Source organism: Apis mellifera, linkage group LG5, assembly GCF_003254395.2.
Source record: "Apis mellifera strain DH4 linkage group LG5, Amel_HAv3.1, whole genome shotgun sequence".
Taxonomy (NCBI): Eukaryota; Metazoa; Arthropoda; class Insecta; order Hymenoptera; family Apidae; genus Apis; species Apis mellifera.
In genome coordinates, this window is record NC_037642.1 from 11,383,122 (window position 1) to 11,400,647 (window position 17,526).

The 17,526-nt window shown below is 39.3% G+C and overlaps 1 protein-coding gene across 6 annotated transcripts; it reads left to right on the forward strand.

Annotated features, from left to right (window-relative positions):
• Positions 1-155: 155 nt before the first annotated feature.
• On the forward strand, positions 156-17,437 carry LOC100576683. Of its 6 annotated transcripts, XM_026440983.1 has the most exons (17): positions 158-786; positions 1,263-1,592; positions 1,663-1,856; positions 4,594-4,861; positions 7,034-7,131; positions 7,838-7,990; positions 10,683-10,808; positions 11,152-11,391; positions 12,751-12,879; positions 12,946-13,075; positions 13,189-13,311; positions 13,374-13,463; positions 13,540-13,663; positions 13,747-13,965; positions 14,035-14,126; positions 14,191-14,317; positions 14,438-17,437. In XM_026440983.1, exons 3-17 carry the CDS (start codon positions 1,837-1,839, stop codon positions 16,447-16,449), a joined length of 3,951 nt encoding a protein of 1,316 aa, XP_026296768.1. In that variant the 5' UTR covers positions 158-786; positions 1,263-1,592; positions 1,663-1,836; the 3' UTR covers positions 16,450-17,437. The 6 variants fall into 6 exon arrangements, with proteins under 6 accessions (XP_026296763.1, XP_026296766.1, XP_026296764.1 ...); XM_026440978.1 differs by having other exon boundaries at positions 156-786; positions 10,659-10,808; positions 14,191-14,469; XM_026440981.1 differs by having other exon boundaries at positions 156-786; positions 1,666-1,856; positions 10,659-10,808; positions 14,191-14,469.
• The last annotated feature ends 89 nt before the right edge of the window (positions 17,438-17,526 follow it).

Genomic DNA, 17,526 nt, shown 5'->3' on the forward strand with positions numbered 1-17,526 from the left:
TTATATACTACTCTTAACAAAATAAATTTGCAAGATAATTTATAATATAATTTGTTTCAATTAAATGTCAAAATGATGCGATGTGAAAAATTGAAAAGAGGGTTGGCATATGTCGATGTTCGGTGTAGGGTTGTGGATGCGCATTGGACAGCGAGAAATCTATCGCGAGTACTAGTCAACGTTCCTGGATCGTATCGTCAGTATGCGGTCGCGCATTCCATGCGAAAACACCTGTTTGTTGTTTTGATTTCTCTACCGTTTTTTCGGTCCTAAATCGCGTTGAATATCACATATTTATACATTTGTCTAACGTCTAAAATAGAAAAAGAAACTTTTAATCGTAATAAAATATCGTAAATATTTGAAAAAAAGTAAATAGAAACATTAATTTAAGAAAATATTTATATTTAATATTCTTGGATTAAAGTAAGAAGGGAAAAAGGGGGGAAAAAGAAAGAACAAGAAAAATAAAAAATTTTGATTAAGAGATTTTTAAAATATAATTAAATATTAAGAAAAATGATTAAAATAAATATAATTAAGTAAATGATTAATAGAATAATTATTGAAAAATTATCGATTGAGATCGAAGAAAAGGAAGCACCGTTAAATGCATACTGGTGTATCCGTGTGATAAACGAGGAATAAGGACAAAGATATTGTGGAGGAAGAAAACGAAACGTAAACAGAGAGAAAGAGTGAAGGAGAAGAAGAGTTTTAACCGCGAGAGAGGAACGTCCTCGTGATTTCAACCACGTGTATCTCGTGGTCCTCGTTTAAACACGCGTAAGAGCAATTTTCTCTATTGACGTACGCCGGTTGTTCGTGGTTGCTCGTATTGACACTTTTATCTCTTTGCAACGAATTTATTCGCGGATAGAAACCAGCATGCAATTTTTTCCCAATTTTTTTCCACACGCATCTTTTTTCAACATTAATGTAACCATTATTTCGTCATCCTTTTTTTTTTCCTTTCTTTGTAGCATGCAATTAATTTAAATATAATTGTCGATTTCCAACTGGATTTTAGAAATTTACGTACTATAGATCAAAATATTCCTTGTTCATGTTTACGAAACATTTTTCCTTACTTTTATCCATCTTGTAAAAATTTCTTTCACGAAATTCTTTCGCGGTTACAATATTTTGGTGAATTATAATTGCAATAAAAAAAATGCAATTATAATCATTTTTATCTATTTCTTGTTTCCATTCTGTATAACATAAAAAAATAAAAAGCTGCAATAATTTTTTATTCCAAGATTACAATTAAACTCCAAAATGTAACTTAATTACACTTGACTCGGATTGAAAATAATTTCTTTTAAGAATGATACAAATTCGTATCGAATTATTTTTCTTTAAAATCATTATCATATAAAAAGAGGAAGAAAGAGAAATTGAAAGAAAAAGAAGAAGAAGAAGAAGAAAGGAGAAGGAAAATTAATAACATTCAACGGAAATGAATAATGACAATGATCGATCGATCAATTGTACTTGAAATACGAAAGAGGCGAAAGGGAATCATTTGAAATGAAAAAGACGATGATCCGATAATGTTTAGTCGTAGCCATGAGGCAGGGATGTGCAACGTACGTATACACACGTAAGATTGCAGCTCGTAGATTATTTGTAGTCGTTGCTATTGAGATGGTTTGATAGTAGCCCCTTCCCCGCGCACATCTTTATATCGAGACTGAATGGACAGAGAGAGCAGCCTCCTCTATGAGATAATACGCCTGGTTGTACCTAAGTCATTCAGGCCTCAAGTCGGATCCATCGAATCGCGAGAGATCGCGCGAGGTGAGGGTGGACACCGTAACAGCCCCTGCAGTCATGCTCACCATACAAAACGAGTGAGTATATCGGTTTGCATGCGATATTGGGTAGCCACACGATACTCTTCATCGATGCATCCCCTGGATACTTTGTGCTTTTTTTCATTTCCTCTAGCTTTCCAGAAATCGTGCATTTCCGCCTCGAGCTTCTCATCATCGAGTTTCAGGAGTCGCCCTTCAATTCAGCGATTATTCCATCTTATTTACGTTCCAGGATTAAACAAACATTTCACGATCACGAAAGTTATCATCTTCTCGTACGATTTATTTTCCTGAATTTTGGCGTCTCGTTCGTTAAACGCATTAATCTTTTCACTCGTTCACAAATGAACGATACACGCTTTATGGAAATCCTGCTTTTATAATTTCGCCTTCTCCGACCTCTTCTCGCCAAAGAATAAAGCCAAGAACGTCGCTTAATACATTCATTCCACTCTCTAAACTTTCTTTCAGCGATGGAAGAATCATTGTTAATGGCGATTATACGGCTTTTTAAACGTATATATTTCATTATAATACAATAGTATCGAACGATTTTTGAATCTTCTTACAGATTTCCGAATTTATTCGTATTTTTTAATTTCACATTTTCCACGAATCTTTTATCCGAAATTCGAAAGAACGTTCCAAGATTGTAAAAATATGGAAAGAGAAGGTAAATCGTTCGAAGAGGTTTTTCGCTTATAGCGAAATCTGTGACACGATGCACACGCAATTACAAAGGTGCGGTTCCGGGTAGATGCCGTGACGTGGTTCCTCGTGGAGTCCCTTTGCATCGTGTGCAAGGCAACACGGCAATAAACCACTACCAGTAACGATGCATAATCTAATGGCGGGTTAAGTATGGGACAGCTTGCTTCTCTGCGGTTCATTAATTGCAGCTTGCTCTCTCTCGACTAGCGTGCTGTTATTCCGATCGTCCGAGCGGGACAACAACAACAACAACCAGGGGTTGAAAGAGAAAAAGCCTCGTCGCACACGTGCACGTCTACGTGCAATGCCCACGTTCTTAAAGGGAGAAACCTTTCGTTTTATCTTTTTTTCCAGTTTCTTTCTCGAGGCGGAGGATATTAACCGACGTAAATTCACGCACGTAAATCGAGTTTGCCGCCACGCCAATTTCAACAAGAATGGGAATCTTTGGAATTCGTTCGAACTCGCGAATGATTTTACAGGTTCCTATGTGTTCCCGAAATCTAAAAGCGATCTCGTTTCTTTTCTTAATGTTTATTTTTTTTCTTTTCTTTGAATTAAAAATTCCTCCCATTCCTAGCATTCCTCGTTTCCCCGGCATCGAACCTTTTTGTTTTTCATTAAACGTGCGCCGTGTCATGGCCATTCGACTTTCCTCGAATCCCTCGACAAGTATATCGCGTGATACAGTCGGATTAATAGACGATGCACTCGTTTGTTGGAATATATCCAATTTTATCAAGTGTGTATCATCTGAGATACTCGATAACGAGCCTGCAATTAATTGCCACCTTCCGGCGTATCTTCTTTCAAGGGAGAGATACAAATCGTTCTTATAATTTGTTCAGATCAAACGAAATGAATATGTCGTTGTAAAAAAAACTTTTTCAAGGCAGATCTCGTTGAATGAACGAAAGTTTAGGGATCTTAAACTCGATTGTCGCGAGATTATTATTACTCGGTGTTCGGAGAACAACAGGCAACGCGCGTCACCAATGATCATTTTGTTTGGCCTGCGGTTTACGGAAGTCAGCTGTAGGCGAGCGCCTCCTCTCAAGCGTTCCCGTTCTATTAAACTTAAATAGGAAATGTTATTTTCCGGATTAATTTAATTTCTAAGACGTTTGAGGATACAAATTGCAAAGAAACTTTGTTCTCTTCCTTATTCGTTTTTTTTTCGATTAATCGTTTTCGAGGGAAAAGAAAAGAAAAGATCGCAATTGCAAGGATTTCAATGGAAAGAAAACGAAGAAGAAGAAGAAGAAAGTGAACGCGCTTACTAATTTGCGTTTAAAATTACACCTGAAAATCAACCGCTATTCAACGATTGACCGATTTGTTTGTCCAATCCCTTCCTCGGACGTTTAATCTTCTTTCATTACGCGTAAGAAGAAAAACACGTGCGTGGTCAAAGGAATTTCTCGCGCGCGAGATCGATGTCAAAGGCTTTCCTTTTCTTCCCGAGGCCTTGCCCGTTCATTACTCGTTTGCTCGATTATTTAATTTCCCTGGTGAATGGAAGGGAGACAAAGGGAAACCCGTGGCATCGGAAAATCATGAATACGCGCGGTATCGCCGTGTGTTCAATGGATGGAAAACTACCGCGGTAGATTGAAGTATCGTCTACATATCTCGTTACGTATTAAATTTTTTACTAGTTTTATATTTCCAACCTAACCCTGAAAAATAATATTACACTCCTATATATATATATATGTACGAGTATGTTTCATACTCTTAAATCAAAAAAGAAAATCACTTTCGCATGCCGCTATATTATTTACTTAAAACTAAATACTCTCCCTTTAATGCAGTTAAGTGCAAAATAGCTCGCATAGTTTAATTAAAAGAGCTTCTCCTCGCCTTTCTATTCAATGTACACGCATGCTTTATATTTATGTGTGTGTATGTAACCAGTTTACCATCATCGGTATATTCTATCGAAATAAAAATTCGAATATTAGAAACGCATCGTTGACAACGAGATGCAATCTCGGATTAAGAGTTCGTTGCGCAGGTAAGCAGTCCTCGAAAAAAATTCAGGAGAATGGAATTATTTCAGCATGTCACCGCGTAATGGCTCGTGCGTGGCGGAAGTGAGCTCGGTGAGGAGTCTCTCGTCGGACGATGTCTCGGCGACCAAGACGAACCGAAAGAAATCCTGCTGGGCACGTGCCACGGATCCGGCTCACCGCCGCGGACGTCGAATTCAGTTGCTGCAGATGTTGGTTCTCCCGTTCATACCGATCCTGGCGTTGATCGTCCAAACGGCCAACACCCTCCACGATATCTTGATCTATCGGCAGGAGGTCTCCGACATCGAAACGCAGGTAACGTTTTCCATTTATTTCGATTCTCTGTCGATCGAGTGAAATTTCTAAAAATAAAGTTTTTTTTTTCTGGTTCGCGATAAATAAACGTGCAATTCAGCGATAATCGATCGATGAACTATGCGAAAGGAGCGAGTAAACATGTGCCACACCTACGCATTTCTTCGATTGTGTATTTTGATTCGCTTTGATCGATGATTTATAATGATTTTATCTATGGATAATTTTTCTCACTTTTTCCTTCTAAACTTGATTATACGTTAAATCGTATCACTGTGCGATTATCAAGATTTTAATTAAAAGGGAAAGAAATAAATCGTCGATGTAATGTAATTTGGTATTTTTTTATTTATCGCTCTTTTTAACGAGAGAAAAAACGATTTGCTATTACGAAGTACACGATGATTACTAAATCGGTTATATTTTATGCTTGACCTCGATTTCTTCATTTTCCAGTTCAATGCCTTCTTTAATGTACAGTCGCTTCTCTTAATATCGGGCACGCTAAATTTTGACGAGACTCGATCCGACTTTAACGAATTTAACGAATTGTGATAAATCTATAACGTTGATAAATTCGATTAAAGATGATATTTTTCATTCCATGTGGTGTAAATAACTAAGCAATAACTCATTCCATCACGGCACAATGCATTGGTCATCGACAAAGATACATCGATATTGTTTCGATGTTGCGTCCAAGTTCTTCACAATGCGTTCTTCATCTACGGTATCATATATTGTTGCAAAGCGATCGATCCTCGAAAATAGAATGGAATTCTCTCTCTCTCTCCGATTGGGAGGAGAAATTCACGGGAGCAGCTTTCGACGATTCTTTTTTCACTTTACACCCAAACCTCTAAATTCATCAACGTACTCGCGACGTACGTCGAATCGTTTTCGAATCGTTTCCGGTATTTCGAGTTTCCAATCTCCGCCTTCGTTCTCCAAGATTTTGTCTCGAACAATTCGAGATCCTCGATCATCCTCTAATATATAATTGTGAAGGGAAATTGGAACGGACAACAAGTGCCTGAATATACCGCTCTCAGACCAAGTCTTGCTCGAGTCCAAGAAAATTTCCATACCGGAATGAAATAGTGTCGCTCGCTCCATTTGCGGATGATTATTATTGTAGCGTACGTTCAGAAGGGTTGATAAGGAGGGAGGGAGGGAGGGAGAGGGTGGTAGATCGAAATTGATCGAAACGAGGGTGCAGTCTCTCGAGTGCACCGTTCGATCTCGAGTTATACTTGTTTGACGAGCACGGTTGGCACGCCACCGTGGAAAAGAATGGACGTATTCTCCTCCTTGCCTGTCCTCGCTATTCCTCCCGTCCGTGTTTGCCGTCCCGTCCTTCTGCTAAGCGTGTCGAGAGTTTTATACCCGTTGCTCCTCCGCCACGCCCTCCATAATTAAAATCTATAGGAAAAACCGAAGAAGAAACTCAATTTGCCTTTTAAAAGTACGCCGTTTCCAACCGTTGCTGGTCAAAATTAAATTACCATGGAATGATTATATCGATTATACCCTACGTTAAATTTCTTTCTTTCTTTTTAAATCTGTATAAACTTTCGTTTTTTCGAAAACTTGCGAAGATTCAATCGATTAATTTTGGGATAAAGTGTATATTAGAGCGAAGCTGATATTATTTTATTCCAATCGAACGAGCATCAACATTCAACGTGTATCGTTATTTGAAAAATTATTGAAAAATGAGATTAATTCAATTTTACGTTCATCGATCATTGAAATTTCGATATTGGTGAATTAAATTTGTGAAATAAAAAAAAAGAGAGAGACGATATTTTACTACTACTTTTTACAACGTTTCATCACGACGGCCGACACATAATTGTTAGAATGCTGTATGAGAATGAAACGTAATGGAACCGTCACAAGTATAACAGAAGGCCATTTAGGTACTTAGAAGTTGGAGTGACCGCACGATAGTGTAACTAGGAGATATTCACCCATCCTATCGCGTCCACTTTGTCCTTCCCATCAATTCCGTCTCCTTTTACAAGTTTCGTGAAAATAATTAACGGAATATTCGATCCGTTTACTTTGTTATACTCGATCAATAATAATTTTCAATAAAAAAAAGAGGTTTTAACCTCTTTTCATTTTCATTCGAAAAACAATTCCATAATCATGGATTTCTTGTAACAGGTAACAATCGCCACTGATTTGGGGAAGGTTGTCACGCGGATGCAGCTCGAAAGATCCGAGGTTGCATTCTTTATTTACACCAATGGCAACACTCTAAGGTATTAAACGAGTAACGTAACGTAACCTTTTTTTCCTTTCAAAGCGTTCTTTCGTTATATCAAAGGTCAGAGTCGCACGGTCTAACCCGTGTTGCAACCCACATTGTTCACTCGAAATGCAGATTAGACGCGTTACGTATCCGTTTTTTTGTTTTTTTTTTTCCCAGGTAATTTTAAAATCGCTTGATCTCCCGATATAACGTGACTCGGTAACGAAAACGACTCGTCTCTCTTCCTTTTGAAACGGGAAGAAACCCTTTAACGCGCGGCTCAATGAAAACGGATGGGCGGCAGGGTTTTATCGTTTAATCCGAGGTGAAAATCGCGTTGCAATGAAATCATCGCAACGGAGGGAAAATTAGTAAATCTCGATTCTTGGTTATCGACACTCGGAAATTCAAGGTAAACGATTAAAGTCGCGTGATCAGCGAAACGTGAGATATTGACCTGACCCTTCCGCTTCGATTCTCCCTTCCTAAGGGGAGGAGGAAGGGGAAGGGAGAAACTCTGTCTCTGAAAATATTTAACGAAATTTTTAATCCGGGTTAATAAAAATAAATTCGTGGAGAAACGTTGTTTCGAGGCGAAGCGAGAATGTCTCGGCTTTGTGAATGTGGCGAGCTAGAACGAATAAATAAGCCCAACCTTCTCCGCCAATTTATCGACGTAACGGCTAATACGCCATGGTCTCTTGCATTTGTTCAAGGTCAAACTTGACGCAGAGGTTCGCCATAACTGATCAAGCTCTTCATAACATGACTACGTGGCCCCTGGTCTCGGTGCCCAGGGATGAGAGCAAGACGCAAGCCTATGACGTGGTCAGCAAAGAGGCTTTTCAAGCACGCCTCGAGGATTTCAGGTAACGGATCGATTGATAAATACACTCTTCCATACGCTCGGAATCCACGTGTATCGTGCACCATGAATGACGTCAGAGCTTACTTACCTTGTACCATACGCATCACGACTTTCCCTTCGTCACTGTAACTTTCTTTCTTTCTCTTCTTTTTTTCACGTAATTCACGATTTTCTTCATCCCTGGCTCTGCGAAACGACTTTTTTTCGACACGAGGATCATTTGGATTGAGAAGTTTTTAGAAATGGAGATTAATTACTCGTGATAAAGTAGAGATAAAATAATATCGAATCACGTTTTCGTGTTGGAGGATTGGATGGAAAGTTACGGCAGAATCCTATATTCCTTCCGACACTTGTTGAATTTCCATTCAACCTCGAAGTGGACGATTCTTTTCTTCCGCGTATCTCTCCTCGCTCGATAATGTAGAAACTTTTTCTTCTTTTCCCCGGTATCTCAGTTCATTTCCACGCATGTTATAATTTATACATAATAGCCGATATTTATTACGTAGAAAATATTGTTGAGTGAATTTTAACAATATATAACGATAGCAACGGAAGAAAGGAAAGATCGAAAAATTTTCGGCTTATTAATATTAATTATATTAGAGCGGAAGATTAGAAATGTTAAAATTTATTCTAATACGGATGCGACAACGGTCCAATGGCGGTGGACTCGATCGTCTAATTAGAGAGGGAGAGCCGAAAGGCGCGGCAAAGGAGATACATATGGTATGGTAAAACGGTGTATGCTTTTATAATAGCGCATAGTCGTCGTCGTATTTGTCTTGGCGTATCGATCGATTATAAAAATACAGTGGCAAGGATCCGGTTTTTCCAAGACCGAGACGGATTATCGTTACATCTCGTCGAAATAGTAAAAGTGTAACGAGCGTAAACAGTATATTGGAAATTTAATTTTTCCACTTTCTCAAATTTATTTTAAAAGGGAGTCTATTACATCGAACGCCTCGAATCACATTTAACACGTCTCTCTGATCGGAAATATATGCAAAAATTACTCGATCCGTATTCCGACTTCAATTTTATACGTGTCATCTTTTACGCATAATATCCGTTAAATCGATAAAGGCCAAGAGTCCAAGTGTCATTATTATTATTATTATTATTATTATTATTATTATTATAATTTCGATTGTGTTAACGAAATAAAAGAGGAAAATTCTTTTCAATAAAAAATTTATTACACGACGTCTCGTCGAAATATCAATGAAAGATAAACCTAAAAAGGATTAATTTTAGAATATTAGTATTAGACGTTTTATTAATCCGTCTGGCAAACGATACTAATTAAAGGACGTTATGCCTCCCGCATAAATTATCTAGGGTGACATGTTAATGCAATGGAAATTTCTCATCTACGTGACCGCACGTGTATATCATCTACGCGTTATTTCCATTTGAACACTTATTTTCCGTCAAGTAAAACGGATCGTTCCTTTCGAATCCCCACGATTCATATTTTCGTTCTTCTTTTTTTCTCTCTTCTCAAATTTTCTGAAAATTTGTCAAAGAAAAAAAAAGAAGGTACAATCGAAAAATATATATAAAATTTTTACTCACTTTTATCACAAGAATAATTCATCCATTGATCGACCCTAAGGTTTGTAGTTTTTGCCTTTGGCCATCGTACGAGCACAGGTCGGATAATAGAACGCGTTTCTGTCAGCGGGGGGACACCCGTAACAAGGAGCTAACAATCCCCCCAGAAAGATATTACCCGCACGGTTGACAAAGATAAGAAACCGGGAAGGAGGAAAGAACGCGTGTCAATCGAAAAAAAAGAAGCCGATTCCCGGAGTTTTATTAATCTTCGATCGATCGGTCGCCAATTAAATTAATTAACGCTGGCTATTTAGCTGATTATTTTCAACGTTTTAACAACCTTCTATCGCTCGTTTCATTTCGGCCAATTAACGTTCTAATGATATTCGTTTCGCGCAGCCTCGAATTATTTTTTTTAAAGAATTTACAAAACAATTATCTCCATGTCCGTAAACATTCAAAGCTTCGTACGTGTGTGTCGATTTAAAAAAAAAGAAAAAAATTTAAGAAAGCGTAATTGAAATCCTCCAATGAATCGTGTCTTATCAAAATGTCGAATGGGAATAATAACGTAAGAAGCGGTAATAAATTCCCTGTCAAAGAAATCGTACGTCATTTTGCCTCTGTCGCGCCTCGGCCTTCTCTGTCGAACTACCTTTATGAGCAATGGATGAGGTTGTCACACATGAGCGCGTGACCGCCCATTTGGAGCAGTAGACAATATTTTTAGACCCCTCTACCCGCCTCCCTCTTTCCACCCCTCCTCTGCTTTCTCTTTGTCGCTCTATGACTATCTAACTAAAAACTGCCTCGATGCGATGAATTCATCTACTATCTGATCACTCGAATCATATATACAAGTATATCCTGCGACAAGATTCTCTGTTCAGAGAGTATTATTCGTAACAAATTCTTCTATTTTATAAAAAGAGAAAGAAAAGCAATCCAGCAATCCTTTTGTTATATATTCTTATGATATTATTGTTATTCGTCACTTATTACTTTCTTTTTAGAGCACGTACTTTGTAATGGAATGGAATATGTGTTCAATCATTCAATTTTTATGATATACGAGCAACGAGATTTAACGGAGGTCTTTGCAGGTACAAAGTTTGTTCGTTTCTTAGGCAGAAGATAAGTTCGGAAGAGAGCAGCATTACCGAAGTGATGACATGGTACACGAGCGTGAACGCGGCCATGCTAGACCATCTGACTAATCAGATCAAAGAAACGGATAATAGCGGAGTTTGGAGGTGAGTCTTTCACGAGAAAGAAATATAATATTTCCTTTTTCTTAAAAGTATTACTATTATCTCTTATTTTGAGAGGGAAAAGAGGAGAAGATGGTTAACTTGGACGGTGGATTCGTTTTGAGTAAGTCAATTTTTCAGTTAACAGAGAAAGAAAGTTTCCGAGAAAAGTGGGATGAAGAGTTGGTGAAGCAACTCGAGTTATACCTTCTCTAAAAATAAAAATCAATTTCAAACTTCGGGTCAACTTTTCTTCTCTCCTTTCTTTTTCCCTCCCTCTTCACAAGTTGTCGTACAATTTATTATACATAAATACAACAAACGTGGAGAATAAATCGTTTTCCAGATATTTGATAGCTTTCAAAAATTTACTGAGAAGTATCGAGAGTTTGGGTATCGCTTCCGTTTACGGGATCAATTACTTCGGGCGTGGAATCCTTCTGGGGGACAATTACGTCAGCTATGTCCGCCACGAAGCTCTTGGACGCGATCTCCTCAACGGTTCTCTCACATACGTGCCTTCTCTCAAGCATTTTTACGCCGAGCTCACCCGCACCATGCCCGATTATGGCAGGATTAAATCCAGGTAGGCACGTTACGTTATTATTAGGTTGGCAACTAAGTAATTGCGGATTTTTTTTTAGAAAATCAAAGACAATTTTTTCATGGAACTAAATAACTTTATTCTGTAATGTGTTGCCCATTTTGATCAATGATCTTTTGCCATCTTTCAGGCAGCATCGTAATCCCACGTTCATAAAACTTGTGGTTTTTATTAGCAAAAAACTGAACCAGGTACGATTTGATATCATCATCATTATTGAAATTTTTACCATTCGAGGAATTTTGTAAAGATCGAAACAAAAAGTAATCGGATGGTGCAAGGTCAGGACTATATGGTGGATGTGGCAAAACATCCCAACCAAGCTCCAATAATTTTTGCCGAGTGACCAAAGATGTGTGTGGCCTTGCATTGTCATGATGGAATACAACACCTTTTCGATTTGTCAATTCGGGCCGCTTTTCTTCAACTGCATTGTTTAATTTCGTTAGTTGTTCAACGTAGACAACAGAATTGATCGTTCGGTTGGGTGGTAAGAGTTCAAAATAGACAATTCTTTTGTAATCCCACCAAACTGATAACAAAACCTTCTTTCGACGAATACCAGCTTTTGATGTTGTTCGAGCTGGTTCACCATCTTGGCCTGCTCCACCATCTTTTCCGCTTGATATTGTTGTAAACAACCCATTTTTCATCGCCAGTTATCGGTCGTTTTAAAAATGGATCATTTTCATTACGTTTCTTTAGCAAATCGCAGCTGTTAATGCGTTGCGTTAAATGCTTTTCTTTCAGTTCGTGAGGAACCCATGTATCGAGTTTTCGAACATAGCCAAGTTGTTTTAAGCGGTTTTCAATGCATGTATGCGATACATGAAGCTTCTCCGCAATCTCACGAGTTGTACTGTGACGATCCGAATCGATTATCGCTTTGATTAGGTCGTCGTCAACTTCAACTGGACGACTAGAGCGTTTTTCGTCTTCGTTTGTCAAACCAATTTTGACACTGCCGTTCTTTTAAGGCTTCGTCGCCATAAACAGCATATAACTTTTTGTGAGCTTGCGATGCATTTTTCCCTTTGCGGAAATAAAAAAGCAAAATACGACGATAATGTTCCTTTTGATTTTCCATTTTTCAACGAACACCAAACGAAAACTACGCAATCGATCGAAAAATTTTTTTTACTGATTGACAGCTGAATTGCCAACTATCAAATAATAAAATGTGTTTTACATTTGGACTACACCAGCAAACCTAAAAATTCAACTGAAGCCATCTATGAATGAAATCCGCAATTACTTAGTTGCCAACCTAATATTATTTAAAAGGGAAAGACATGCGTCGAAAAGGGAGATAGAGGTTTGTTCGGAAAACGTGCGTTACAGACGAGACGAAATCCTCCAGAACCGGAAGAGGGAGCCGAATGTCGAAGACGCGATCGCTTATTTCGACTCAATGGCAACTTACGTGGACGAACTGCGGAAACTTCAGAAAGAGTTACGTCACATGATTAGGTAAATATTCGATTGCAATATTCTCTCTTCTTTGAAAGTTTTCGAAAATAATTACACCTTCAACAGGGATTACGTGAACTCGACCCTGCAAGACGCGAGCAACAAAGAAGCCGCTGGGATAGCTATAGTTGTGCTGGTGCTGGTCGTCTCTCCCATCATTATAATACTAGTACGCAACGCGGTTGCGACGATTCAAGTAAGTGAAAATATAATTTATTCGATGCAGTTTTTAAAAATACTTGGATTGAATCTATTGCGAATTTATGTTTTAAATTATCTTTAAGAGTTTGTTGCTTTTGAAAATTTTAGATGTACGCAGCTAACCTGGCGCAGAAAGCGCGGGAGCTGAAACAAGAGAAGGGGAAAAGCGACACGTTGCTTTTCCAAATGTTGCCACCGAGCGTTGCTCAACAATTGAAACAAACGCAACAGGTAATCAAGCTAAGCTAAGCTCCGAAAACTATTGTTGTATCGTTGATTTGTAATCATTCCAGGTTCCGGCTGAATATTACGAGGCGGTGACCGTATATTTTAGCGACATTGTCGGGTTTACGGAAATTGCCGCAGAGAATACACCCTTGGAAGTAAAATTTCTTACATTGCTATCCGTAACGTAATTCCTGATTTTATTTTTACTTCGAGTTATCGCATCATCCATAGGTTGTCACGTTCCTCAACTCGATCTACAAATTGTTCGACGCTCGGATCGAATGTTACGACGTGTACAAAGTTGAAACGATCGGCGACTCGTACATGGTTGCGTCCGGTTTGCCCGTTAGAAACGGTAAAAAAAAATATCAAATATCAATCCACGTTGTTGTTCCACGAATTGTCAATGTATTTTAATCCAGAGCAATGATTTCGAAGGGGACAAACACGTGTCCGAAATAGCAACGATGGCCCTCGATCTCCTAGCGGCTTCGTCCGTGTTCCAAGTGCCGAAGAGGCCCGGGGAACGGCTTCAGATACGAAGCGGCGCCCATACGGGGCCCGTCGTTGCTGGAATCGTGGGCAGCAAGATGCCTCGTTATTGCCTCTTTGGGGATACCGTGAATACGGCCAGTCGCATGGAATCAACCGGAGAAGGTATCGACTTTCAACATTCCTATTCATTTTTCCTATAATTTAATTAACTTTTATTTATCTCGCACGAAGCTCTGAGAATACACATCAGTCTAGAAATGAAAAAGGCTTTGGACGCGGTGGGAGGTTTCAAAATTGTACGCCGTGGTTTAGTCGACGTTAAGGTAAACAATTCAAGAAATATACATATATACATATATAAAATTATGTAAGAAAATTTTCTTTTAGGGAAAGGGACTGATGGATACGTATTGGCTGGAATGTAAGGACGGTGGTATCGCTCGTGCGGCGGAACTGGACTTGCCCTCGTTCTTCGAGGACGTGCGACCAGTTTTCATACGTCGTCTCCGAGAGGAGGGTACCCTTTGATGCGAGCCGTATTCCCGTCGGGACCTCTGGTACCTGAACCGACCGCCCACCCCTTACATTCGCCTTTCGCAACCGAACCTCATCGACCACTTGAAGAAGCCCACCCAGGGTCGCAAAAACCGACTGTCCCATCCAAATCTCCACATCACCCCCGTCAAGCCACCCCCCCAATCCCAGTCGAGCATCGAGTCCCAAGACTCGACGGCCACGTACGAGGGCACTCAGTCGACCACCCCCTGCCCGCCGAGTTACTCGCCGAGTCAACGTAGCCGTTACTCCCAACCGAATCTGCCCACCCTTCTGATATCCCACGAGAAGAGGTCAGGGGATCGTCGCATCAGGATGTCTCAGCCCACGTTGAACTCGAGCTTCAGCGGCATCAACTTTGCCGGGATGAACCGTAGCTCGAGACTTTCGTACCCGAGCCTGAGACCAGCTTCCGGGGACAACAGCATTAACGAGGAAGAGAGATTGTCGGCGAGAAGCGTGCAAGGGGTTCTCGGGAGTTCGAGGGGAAGTTGGACGGATCAAGGAGCCGCGAGACTGTCCCAATCGGACGTGATGCGGCTCGTTCTGCGCCAGGACGCGAAACGGGACGCTCGCCTCTCCCAATCGACTCTGGTCATCGGCGATTATCATCCCGGTCGCGGCCAACAGAGATTATCCCAACCCTGTCTGAGCACGGGCAAGGATCTCAATTTGCCAACGATGGTTTTCCACTCCCCGTCCCCGCCGTCCGTCAAGCACAAAAGATTCTCGCCAGCGGTGCACGCCAGCCAGAGGGAACGGCTCTCCCAATTGGACATCGGCGCCAAGTATAGAAATTTCAAAGAGTCGGCCGCGACGAAATTCAATAGGGACAGATTTTCGATACCCGAGCTCGAGACGCAAAATGATCTCAAGTTGTTGATAGCCGGGACACCGAAGCAGAGGTTCAGTTTGGACAGCCAATTGACAGGGCGTAATCAGGACGTAACTCGGTCGAGATTGTTGCCGATCGCCAGTTCGCCCATCAACGAACACCAGCAAATTAAGATCGAGGAGCAAACAGGAGGTAAAGTTAAAAGCCCCACCAGAGAAGGCCTTGGACGCGTGCTCGTCGCGAGTACCACTCCGATATTACCGCCGAGCGAGAGGGAATTGTTATCGACCGAGTTGAGTAAAATAACGACCGTCGACTCGACGACGCAGAAGGATCAAACGACGCTTAGAGGGAGCAAACTTCACAGATCGGTCTCGCCTATCCCCACCAGGGAGAGAATGTCGGTGCCTGAAATAAGAAATTCGAGTCTACGCCGATTGCTCGACCCGCCGATGAGGCAAAGGCACAGTATCACGGGCAATTTAAGACAGAGTATAATCCTTCCCATCAAGCCTCTCGATTTTGGAAGGAAATCGCCCAAGCATTTGTTCGAGGAAGCATTGGAAAGATTTGGAAGAAAGGATGAGAAAGAAGAGAATCGAAAGAACGAAATTTCGAATTCGGAAACCCTTGTCGACATCGTCGACGAACCTAAACACATTCAAAAGCATTACTCGTATACGTACGAAAGTAGTGGCGACGACGGTTGCTCGATATTTGGAAAGATAAGCATGTCCGCGATACCGAAGAAGAAATATTTGGAAAGTAATTTCGACGAAAATGAACAGGTGATCACGACGGTGATCGAGACGGACGTGCCAATGATAATGGCCAATCCGAAGTATGTAAAAAAATCATCTTATTCGAGCGAAACCCCAAAATGGATTAGAAAATATTTGGAAAGCGAAAGTCCGAAAGGAGGAAGAAAGATGCAGGCAAGCAACAAGGAGAAAACCAACAGAAGGAACAGCAGGAGGAAAAGCTCTTTGGAATCGATGGAAAGCGAGAAAATTACGGACAAAGTTCGCTCGAAATCGGTGAGCAGCGGTGAGAGGAGCCCGATGCTGAGAAACACCGGTATACAATCCGAGTTGAAAAATATGAAGAACACGTACGTGAGAATTGTTCCTTCTAACAAAACTCGAGAAAACAGATATGAAGTAAAGATAGAGAATAATTGGATCGATGGAAATATTCACGGACTATATGGTGATGAATGTGAGGATACGGATTCCGATGATTCCACGTCCATTTAAATTAAAACTAACGATACTAATGCGTAATAGAAATACGAAACAAAGAAATTTTGTCCGATTAACTTATAACGATATTTGTAAATTGGTGAGAGATTAAAGAAAAAAATTCATATTGTGTACTTAAAGCATAAAATGCTACGAATTTTATGAAAATTGATATTTTCTAGTTACCAGTCAAGGATATGTATTAGATAACAATTTGATTAGCCTAAACATCTTGGAAACGAAATAAGGTAAACTGATATGTCCGATCCAAATTTTATTTTCTCATATTATCATATTTGTAATGATCTTTAGATCTCGATGTATTATTTCCATTCAAACGAGAAATTTTATTTTTATTAAAATAAAATTAAAACAACTTGTAAATATTTGAATTAATTCTGTTGAATACTTATTGCGATATATAGTTAAGAAATTTTTAGTAAAATTCAGGACATGGTTTGATATTTTATTGTCACTATTATTCGTATTTAAAATATAAAATTTTTTAATGCTTGCTGTGAATGAAAGAAAATGTATCAGAGAAAATATAGTCTAACTAGTTATTATCACATCAAATACATAAACTGTACGAAATGTTCATTTTCTTATCAACATACTATCGACATTCCTACAGTTTTATAATATAAGTATCGAGAAATTTATATTTTTTTTCTATGCTAGTCATCAATGAGATTCGCGTGAATTTCATCTCAAATTCCTATTACATTTATATATATAACGAAATATTTGCCTCATAAAAATATTCCAAAAAATTTGTATTTCGCTTGAACATTACATAATTATATTGATATGTATTACAATGTTATGATATTATAACAGCATAACGCAATTGATGTAACGTTATAATATCTTAAACTCGGTATGAATGTAATATTACGGTCATGAATGTGAAACTTATCGTGAAAGTTATCGTAATCGTAAAATTGTTAGTCCTTTATATGTCATTTAATATATGATTAAAGATGTTATACCAAAGATATAATCGAAGGGAAAAATATATAAAATATATTTAATTTTTAAGAAATATGAGATCTTTGCATACTTTGAATAACACTCTCGTTACAAATTAAT

What these genes read in the sequence shown, in the direction of transcription:
- LOC100576683 (XM_026440983.1), top strand. Translation starts at nt 1,837, where the DNA reads ATGCTCACCATACAAAACGA. An exon ending in GCACGCCTCGAGGATTTCAG is followed by an intron (nt 7,991 to 10,682) that starts GTAACGGATCGA and finishes TTCGTTTCTTAG; the next exon opens with GCAGAAGATAAGTTCGGAAG. An exon ending in CAGAGAATACACCCTTGGAA is followed by an intron (nt 13,464 to 13,539) that starts GTAAAATTTCTT and finishes CATCATCCATAG; the next exon opens with GTTGTCACGTTCCTCAACTC.